Source organism: Marmota marmota, unplaced genomic scaffold, assembly GCF_001458135.2.
Source record: "Marmota marmota marmota unplaced genomic scaffold, marMar, whole genome shotgun sequence".
Lineage (NCBI taxonomy): Eukaryota > Metazoa > Chordata > Mammalia > Rodentia > Sciuridae > Marmota > Marmota marmota.
In genome coordinates this window covers 66,383,490-66,393,729 of record NW_025999842.1, presented here as the reverse complement: position 1 = coordinate 66,393,729, position 10,240 = coordinate 66,383,490, and the positions used below count along the sequence as shown (strand labels likewise).

The following is a 10,240-nucleotide window of genomic DNA, read 5'->3' as shown; positions in this document are numbered from 1 at the left end:
ATATATATCCCCTTTGCTCTATCCCTCTCCACTCACACACTCAGGAAGAGAGTGACAATGACCTTGTCAAAGATTTTTCGAACTGTACTGAGACATGGAAACACCACTTACCTACACCAATAGTCTAATTTTGAAAATTATTTTTAGTAGACCCCATAGCAGATCTTGGCATAATATTTTTAAATTGATTTGTTTATTTGTTTTTATGATACTGGGGATTGATCTAGGTGTTTTGCACATGCTAATCAAACACTACCACTGAGCTACATTTGTGCTCTACCTCAGCACTTTTTTAAGTTACCCTGTCTGGCCTTGAACTTTTGATTCTCCTGAGTCAGCCTTCTGAATAGCTAGGACTAATGGCATGTACTACTGCACCGGGCCATAGCATCTATTTTAAATCCTTTGCCTTAGATCACTTCTCAGGGCTTGCAGTCATTGAGAAGGTATGCTCCCTCTGTTATGTGGCTACATCCAAAGAACAATCTTTTCACCGTGTAATTACCTCTTCTCCAGGGATGAGTTCAACCTGAAGTTGACCCTCCTCAGTAATCAGTGGCAGGGAGTGATTCGCAGAGCCCAGCAGAGGCGGGGGATCATCGATAGCCAGATTCGCCAGTGGCAACGCTACAGGGAGATGGCAGAGAAGCTCCGTAAATGGTTGGTGGAGGTGTCCTATCTGCCCGTGAGTGGCCTTGGAAGCATCCCCGTGCCACTGCAACAAGTCAGGACCCTCTTTGATGAAGTGCAGGTAGGATACAGAACACACTGTTCTCAAGCCTCTTCTGCATTTCCAACTTGACCTTAGCCTCAGTGCTTCAGAGGTACCCTGGAGTGACAGGGGAATTGGAGTGAATATTATTCCCAAATGTGAACTGAAAATGCAAAAGTGATTGCCCTGCAGACATCTGAATGGTGGGGTCAGAGTAAACCTCAGCCTCTCCCAGAGCCTCTTCTACTCCACACACCAAGGCTCACAGCAGCTCCCTGCAGCCCAGCTAGAATGTGTTGATTATGTCTATTGGACTCGTGAGCAATTTAAACATGTAATGCAAGCACTCCAGAGAAGGCTCTGTCCTTGAGTTCTTTGTCCCTGCCCAACTAGCTCCTTACTTTCACCAGCCTGAGATCTGGGGCTATGGCATCTGAGACAGATACCTCCCAGCACTCTCACCCATCCTTCCCCCTTGATTCATGGGCTCTCTTCCTTTCAAGGTCACTGTTCTCTGGTTCTCCTTCTCCAAATTTCTTTGAAAGAACTCATCTACAGATAGGGCTTCAACTACTCACTACCAGCAAAAAAGGAGCAAGTTGGTATCTTCTGGTCACATTCACCTGCTATGGTTTCAACTCCTGTATCTGGCCACATTTTAGATTGATATCTGTGCATTTCAGCTGTAACAACTCTGTGTCCCTCAACAGTGTTTGTGATCTCTGAAACAACATTCTCTGTTTCCCATGTCCAGTGTAGGAAAATGTTATCACCAGCGATCTGGTCTATCAGTCCAGGACCCCTAGTGTCATTGTAGAGCTATACCCCTCCTCGTCTGTTGCTCCCCTATAAATCTGCTGCAAGTCTTCATCCTCATGGCCACTGCCTTGAATAAGGCATTCATGACTTCTCACCTGAATGGACAGTAGCTTTCTTACCTGTCTCAGCATATCCAATACACACCCCTCTTCCATCCCACTTTCCACCCTGCTTCTGAATGCTTTTATTAAAACCTTAATTCAAACACATTACTTACCTCCTTAATATTCTTCTGTGACCGCAGTCATTTTTACTCTAAAAGAACAAATTTCTGTGCAAGATGTAGTCTTGCCTCATCTTCGACCATTCTGTTACATGCACCCCATACTCCAGCCACTGAAAAACTACATCCTGTTTTCCTGTACAGTGGACATGCGCATCCTCAGTTCCCTGAGGGAAGGTGTTCTCTCCTCTGCTTCTGCTCCGACTCATCACTTAATAAGGTTGCATTCACGCATCTTTCAAGAAGTCCCAAGCCACTTTCCCACTTTGGGGAAGCTATGCTGTGCCTGCCATGCTCTATGTTCTTTGCACACCAGTTTTATAAAGCAAATCTCATATTATATCCTAACTGTATTTGACTTTAGGGTAGAAAGAAAGCCTTTCCCTGTTGTGTTCTCATTCATTATACATGGTTCATTCCTGCACAAAGTACCATCTCAACAAATGCTTGCTGGATGGAAGAGGGCAGGCTGCTTATGCTAACCTGTGGGGCCACTAAGAATACTTATAGTAGGAAAAGGATGAAGAAGAGTCGAAAAAGTAAAAAGTGACCCTTCCTTTCAGTTCAAAGAAAAGGTGTTCCTGCGACAACAAGGGAGCTACATCCTGACTGTGGAGGCTGGCAAGCAGCTCCTGCTGACTGCAGACAGCGCAGCCGAGGCCGCCTTGCAAGCCGAACTCACCGAAATCCAAGAGAAGTGGAGATTGGCCAGCATGCACCTGGAGGAGCAGAAGAAAAAACTGGCTTTCTTGCTGAAAGTAGGTTCAATTTAAAAGGGCCTTTTAATAGTTGTACTGTTTTCTCCCATTGTTTTCCTTGCAAATCAAGTATTCAAAGATCATTGAGCAATACCTGCAAGATTTTGAACCTGTGCATTTTATTTAAGACTTTGCCCTATCTTGCAGGAACTGGACAAGTTTCTCCATTTTCAGCATTTCATTTTTCAGGACAATCCCCCAACAATGTAATTGAAACTGGAAAAGGTCTGTCCATGCTATGAATTCTGATTAATGGCCATTGCTAAGGCTTAGCCATGAGATGACTTTATAAAATTAGACAGAAAGTCAAAGCATTGGTTCCACTCCCTAACCTCAAACTCCAAAATGGTTCTCAAGATTGATATCTCTTATTTTATAGCAGGGGAAAACCAACCCAAAATGATACTCTCAAGTTGGCTTAGTTTACCAAAGAAGGTTGCTAGGCAATAGAATCTCCAGGAGGAATATGAAGCCCTTAGTGGGATACGCATTGCATACCATCACGCAGGAAGCTGAAGGGAGCTTGGATTGGGCTACACCTGCCCCAAGAAATTTTCACCCTTATTTTCAAATTCCAGGTATAAAACATAATTAAATCAGGAGCTTAAAAAGGGCATGTGCCCTAAACCTGGGTAAAACCAAGTTAAAACCAGAGTAAACCAAGTAATCTGGTTACTGGAATCTTTCCAATCCTCGGACAAGTGGTATATTACCTGGTACATATTGAGCACTAAATATATAACAGTAATTACCATTGTTTATGTCATCATTTAAAAAAGTGAACATAGTAAATGCTAAATTATGTAGGTTGATAATCACCAATAATTCAATGAGATTATCTATTAAAGTGACTTGTCACTTTTTTGGATCAAAGGTAATAACTAAAGTTAATGGAGCAGATTTTACTCTTTTATTGTTTAAAGTCCACACAACCATTTGATTTGTTCTGCTGAATTTTAGTTAATGATATATTAACTTCTGAGTGGGAAATAAGCAATCAAAAATACCCCTGGGCATCTATAAGTCACTATTATTTGCACACAGTGCAATTCATCAGTAATATAATATGCCAAATTCATCTTGCTTTCAGGAAAGGATTTAAAACATTGTAACTCGATCTGTAAGAGAACATGTTAATCATATATTTTTCTTTATTTGTGATGTGATTTTTGGAGACATTCCTGAGATTTAATAAGGCATGGTATCTGAGTCACTGCCTTTGCTGAAGACAAGTCTGTCTGCTGGTTGGTGTATAAAACATCCGAATTAATAGATGCTTACAGACCACAGCATTAAGCTATTACCTTAGAATTCATAGAGCAAACAGACTTGATTATAGCTTCACAGTCTAAGTCATTCTTGGAAAGGGAGGAATCCCTGTTCTTCTCTTGTTAAAGCTTGTTGTATTTTGAATCATTTACTTCCTTCTATCTGTCTAAGAGAGTATTATAAAACTAAATTTTAATGTTTTTGGAGCTTCATTTCAGGATATCTTTGCACCACAGCTATAATACTTATCTATTTTTAGTTCTCAATCTAATGCTCCAAGTATGTATGTCAAAAATAGTCATTATAATTCCATATTCTACATAGTCACCTGCTTCATCGATGCCTCAAAGTATTTTCACAAGAATGAGTTGTCCTTGTTTCTGTGAGATCAATGAATAATTACTGACTGCATTCTTATAGATTTGGGGGTGTGTGCTGATTTAAATGAGGATGTTTTGTTCATTTTAAGCAGGAAGAGGACCTGTCTACCCTCACTATGCTGAACATTGGTAAACTAAGTAGCCTGAGAATACAGCGATATTTTTAAATAAAGGGAGTTGGAATGAATCTGTGCATGATAAGCAAAGGATTTTTGCTTTTTGTTTTCTTGGGGTTTTGTTTGTTTGTTTCTGGTAATAGGGATGAGAGAATATGATTATACACTCTAGGAAGTTCCAGAAAAGAAGTTTAAAGAGAAATGAGAATGTGGGACCAAACCTTTGGTTCAGTTAAAAGCAAAAGACACTTTGGGTAGGAATTACTTTGGTCCTTACTTTTTGTGTCAGTAAAACAAAACAAAAGACACTTGTAGTGATAGACGGTTGTGGTTGTAGTCACAGTTATACCTGTGGGTTGTCATTGCAAAGGATAAATAAATCAGGTGTCAGGAGAGAAGACAGGAAGAATGCTAGGAAGGAAAGACTGGAGGTGATGAGAGAGATGCTGTGGAAGAAAATGGAGCATGATGTGGTGGCATGTGAACCACTCTCCGTATTTCTATCATGTCGCGAGCGGCCATTGGGGAGGACACTGGGGATGCAGAGGCCAGGCATGGACATAGGATAAAATGGGTTGTGTTGGACAACATAGAGGAGACTCGTTTAGTTGGACTTACTTTTCCATGGCCTTGAGACACCAGATAAGAGTTAACTTGTAGATATGGTGCTGTAAGTATCCGTCTCCATTGTGGAAATTTCATTTTATTTTTCTTAGTTTTTAATTACTCCTTCCACTTTTTTTCCTTAGTTTTTAAATTATAAAAGAAATACATGTGTCATAAAATTTCACATAATAATTGAGGTATATAGAGTACAAAATGAAATTCCCCTTGTACCACCATTCAAATTGTCTATCTCTGCCAAGAGGGAGCCATTGCCACCAGTTTGTTGTGTAACATTTGAAAACAAAGCCACACAATGCCTGTTTTCTTTGTCAGCCCGTGGAGACCCCCAGGTTCTATGCTGCCATGCTCTACCACTCAGGGAGCACTTACCACTACGTGGCATGCTGGATACATATTTCTTAAAGTGTGCCTTAGCTCTCTTCCCCCACTTCTTGATGGTGTGGACTTTTATGTTGTACACAACCCTTTGCTACCTGCTTTTTCAGTAACAAGGTAAAGCCAGTCAAAGGCTCTGCCCATCTCTGTTGTATTTCCACTTCTTTGACAGCTCATACTCATGGGGCTCATACCATTGATGAATTTAATCAGACTCAGGGTTATATTGTTTTTACATTCGCTCTCTCTCCTCTTACTCCTATGTGTTTTTATAGCCTCTTTTTTTATCCCCTGTAGTGTATTGGGGAGAGCATGGGCATTGAATGCAGTTAGGGATGAAGTTAGCTGAAAGGCACATTGCCACATCATACCCCTGCCTCTGCAGACAGATTTGGATTCAGATAACATTGCTGAGTATTCATGATTCTCTGGGTGTTGTGTTCGTTAACACCCATTGCTTATTTTAATTCTCTGACAATTATAGTTTGTATTATTTCCATTTCATTGGGAAACATGAGACACAGGCTTATCAGCTTACTAAAGTCATGCAGTTAAAAAGTAACAGAGTCAGAGTTGGACTCAACTCTTAGGATGACCGCATGCTGCCCGTGGTGGCAAAGGGTGTGGACTCCCCTTCTCACTGTTCATCAATGTGACTTTAATTCTTTCTCTGTAATTAAAAAGTGTTTCTTTCTTGTTTTCTAATTTATTTCCAAAACAAAACAAAAAACATACCAGGCAAGGTGGTGCATGCCTGTAATCCCAGCAGCTTGGGAGGCTGAGACAGGAGGATCGAGGATCGTGAGTTCAAAGACAGCCTCAGCAATGGCGAGGCCCTAAACAACTCAGTGAGACCTTGTCTCTAAATAAAATACAAAAAATAGGGCTGGGGCTAGGGCTCAGTGGTTGAATGCCCGAGCTCAATCCCCAGTACCCCTTCCCACCAAAATAAACTGACATGCAATTTCTTTTGCTTCCATCATAGGACTGGGAAAAATGTGAAAAAGGAATTGCTGATTCCCTGGAGAAACTACGAACATTCAAAAAGAAGCTTTGCCAGCCTCTACCAGATCATCATGAGGAGCTTCATGCAGAGCAAATGCGATGCAAGGTGAATTACTGGATGGAGATAATCCCTGTCACCCATCTTCTGCCTGTGCAGGGATAACGCCTGCAGAAAATAATCCCATCAATCTTCTCTGGCTGTCTGCATGCAGATACAAAATCCCGGGGGACTCCAATAAGACAAATAGCTCCTAGGTGATACTTGCTTAGCTCACTTATTGCAGTGAGTGAAAGTTTATGAATTAACCTGCTGAAGCAAATGAAAATTAAACACAAACATTAAAGATATTTAAAAGCCAGGTCAAGAGCAATAAAAGCAATCTTTCTAAAGCATCCACACTGAGGGATCATTTTAGCCAGAGTCTACTTTACAGAAAGCATTGGCAGCCTGGACAATCTGTTGTCTATGGCTTGCGGAAGAACCCTCCCTCCCCTCCAGACTCTTCTGCAAAGAAAGCAGGAAAAATTGCTAATCTCAGTTGACACAAGGAGTCATCTAATCCTTATTACTCAGGGCTCTAACTACTTAAAGATTATGATCAATGCTTTAAATCATGCTTGAAAGCAAATTGATAGCTAATACAGACCACTCCCTACATGATGAGGTCATGAATACTTACATGATTTAGTGGCTGTAGGATTCATCCCATTTACACCTTCTTAGCCCAGTAAAGCTTGAGACTGGTCCTCTGCTAAGCAATGTGCCCATCAGATCAAAAGTACTAATACTTTTTTTTTTTCAAATTATACATGTCCTCATGTTCTCTAATTATTTGTAAATTATTGCTGTAGTGTAATTCTAGTAAAATTTTACATATATGGAAGTGATATGGATTTTAATTGGAAGTTCTCTGCCTCACTTTGACTAAGAAGGTGTAAATAGAAATGTTGCATCTTTAGTTTACCGGAACAGTTTGATCCTTCAAGCCAAGAGATTATTAAGTCTAGAAATCTTGATAAGTGTGGATGTAAAAATTTTTCCTTCAGTACAAAAATCCAAAGATATTCTTTGAGACATTAAAAGGCAGTTAGGAAAAATTGAAGGTGGTACACTTCACATCTCAAATGGCAAGTGAATGAAATATTATTTTGAGGTGTGACGTTCAGAAGTTTGCGAAGATGACAAAGGTAAACAGTTATTTTTAAGCCTGTGATTATAAATTTACCAAAAAAAACTATTAAATACAAATTCTTTTAAGTAAGAATGGACACTGATTAGGCTCCTCTGTGTGCCAGTGACCTCATGAGTGTTGTTTCAGTTGGTCTGAACACAAGTCAGGAGGACATTCTGTTACTGCCTTTTTGCAGATGAGAAAACAGAGGCTTCTAGGAACTAAGTAAGTATCCGAGTTGTTGCATTTAAAGGCTGTACTTTTCCCACACTGACTCGCCTCATGGAGAATGTTCAAAGCAGTGGGTCCTGATGTTAGTGTTGTTTGTTTTTTCAAACTCTTCACCAAATCTGCTGTTTGGATTGAGGACCAGGAACTGGCATAAAATGAGCAAAATCTTTACGTTGGTATAACAATTTAATATCTCCAAAGGTGTAAATGTTGCATTTTTAAATGTTGCATTTTTAATTTACCGGAACAGTTTGATCCTTCAGCCAGATGCTGTTTCTAAGGAGTCTCATTTTTTCATCTCCCCAAATACTGGACACATACTCTGCTTTTGAGTTTGTAGATTCAAAAGATGCCTTTCAATCTGGCTCTCTGCTCCTCTTCCCCAAACAACCTTAGCAGCAAAACAAAGCAATTACTTGGAAAATCAGGCTAAAACCTTGTTTGCCTAAATTGCCTGGAAAGTCAGCCTCAGACAGTATTGTTAATTACTTTTGCCTTTGGAAACTTGTCTCCTGTGTGAAGAGACAAAAAGAGAAGGAACCAACCATGTGAAATTTTCTATTCATACGCTAAATTAGCTGGATTCTAAAGGCAACAACTGGCAGGGAACAAGAGTTATACAAATTGCAAAATCAGCCATCCATCAAAGTATTGCAAAAGTTAATGTCAACTCTTACAAATATTATTATAAGATTTTTTTCTCCTTAAATCATTTCCCAAAAGAACAGGGTACATAATCTTTTTCAGTAACTTAAATAAATTTCTGATCCTACAGAAAATGTATTCAGGGAATTATTTTTAATTTAGTAATAATAGATCTCCACCATTATCTTGTAAGTATACATCATAGAATATAGCAACTCATAGTGTATGAAAATGAAAATTAAATTATTAAAATATTTCATTAGTGTGATCAGTAACTTAGGACAAAAAGAAAGTATGGGTTATGTGTTTATGACGTCAGTTTAAAGTTCAGTGCAGTGCTGAAACATCAGTTAGGAAAAGGCATCAAAGAAAAAACAAGATCGTTGAGATGGTAAATAGATGTTAGAAAGATTCTGCAAACAAGTCTGGTATCAGAAGAACTTGGCAATTGATCAGATTATGTAGGAAGAAAATGAAACAGATCCCACGTTAGAGAATGGAAATGGAATTTTATCTGGAAGGATTTCAAATGATGTGAGAAATTGTTGACGGTAGATGACAAGATAACTATTAGAGAAAAATTCTAATAAGTAAGAATGGGTATTTATTAGGCCCATTTTTTCAAGAATCATTTTCAGGAACTTCTTTTTTAATCTAGGAATTAGAAAGTGCCGTTGGGAGCTGGACGGATGACTTGGCAGAGCTGACGTTGCTGCGGGGCTCCCTGTCTGCCTACATCAGTGCTGACGACATCTCCATCCTTAATGAGCGCATAGAGCTCCTGCAGAGGCAGTGGGAAGAACTGTGCCACCAGGTATGACCAGTGCCGTACGTGGAAAGTGACCATCATGATGGAAAGCTGGGTGGTGATTCAGTGGCAGGTGGCTTGACCAGGTTTGGACCCACCCATAGCTCATGGTACCAGCTAAAGAAGGTTATTGCCAGAACATTCCAGACCAAGACAACTATGTCTTACCATTGTATCTTTGATGCATCTAAACTGGATTCTCACCTCTCCTTTCATTGGCTGGTGTAGTATTTTTAAGAGGAAGCACAAAGCTGTGGTTGACAGATGTGATTATTTTGCTAGGTAGATACTGGTGGCATCTTCTATTTTTTAAACACATGAAAAAGTATTGTTTTATTTGCAATTTCAGCTAACACTCCAGAGCTAGTTCTGTTATGGAATATTTATTGTTACTCTCATCCTAGTTGTTTCCTGGTAATTAAAGGGTGTGTGGCGTGGTTAGTCATACTTTATTCATGTTTTAAGTACCTTTCTGTGTGTGCAATACTTTAGAAGAGATCCCAGGTTGGTCTTTGAGTTGGAAATGAAAGGGAAAAGTTGGTGGGAAGGCAGTAAGAGGACCCCCTGGACCAAGAGAGTATCAGATTGCAGGCTCACAAATGAGCAGACAGCTGCCCAAGAGGCTTGTGGACCTACCCTCCAAGAGGCAGGGCCCAAGTCTGTCTCTCCCCATCTGTAACCTATGCACCATGCCTGGCACATTATAGGCTCTGACAATTATTCAGTTGAATTCTTCATTTCCATTATTGTGAATTTGACAAGCCATAATAGATGTTCCCACCATCAAGCTTACAAACTTGATTTACACAAACTTTTACAGTTACAAAGAAAATCATGTATAACCAGGTTAAACACAATATGTGAAAATATATAAAGATATAAATGAGCTAAGGATGATAGGGATTGAAGAGAATGAAGGAGGTGCTTCTTGGAATGGGTAAATCTTCAAGGGACGCCTGAGATGGAGAGCGTGGAGTAAGATTGGTGTGCAGGGGACAAATGGATGCGGGGGCAAGCTTGCAGCTGCAGTAGAGGCCAGGGACGCAGGCTTTAGTAGGGCATATGTAGGTGTCATTTGGTGGAGGAAAGGCTGTGGAAGG

General features: G+C 40.0%; 1 protein-coding gene across 16 annotated transcripts in view; it reads left to right on the top strand.

The window, feature by feature from the left end:
- Positions 1 to 10,240, top strand: part of Syne1 (spectrin repeat containing nuclear envelope protein 1) — a 373,023-nt gene that overhangs the window by 308,332 nt on the left and 54,451 nt on the right. For all 16 annotated transcript variants that reach the window (XM_048800010.1, XM_015502320.2, XM_048799993.1 and 13 more), the window contains 4 exons: positions 517 to 751; positions 2,318 to 2,512; positions 6,265 to 6,390; positions 8,991 to 9,146. In XM_048800010.1, the coding sequence (XP_048655967.1) occupies positions 517 to 751; positions 2,318 to 2,512; positions 6,265 to 6,390; positions 8,991 to 9,146 (712 nt within the window). The remainder of the gene's footprint in view (positions 1 to 516; positions 752 to 2,317; positions 2,513 to 6,264; positions 6,391 to 8,990; positions 9,147 to 10,240) is intronic.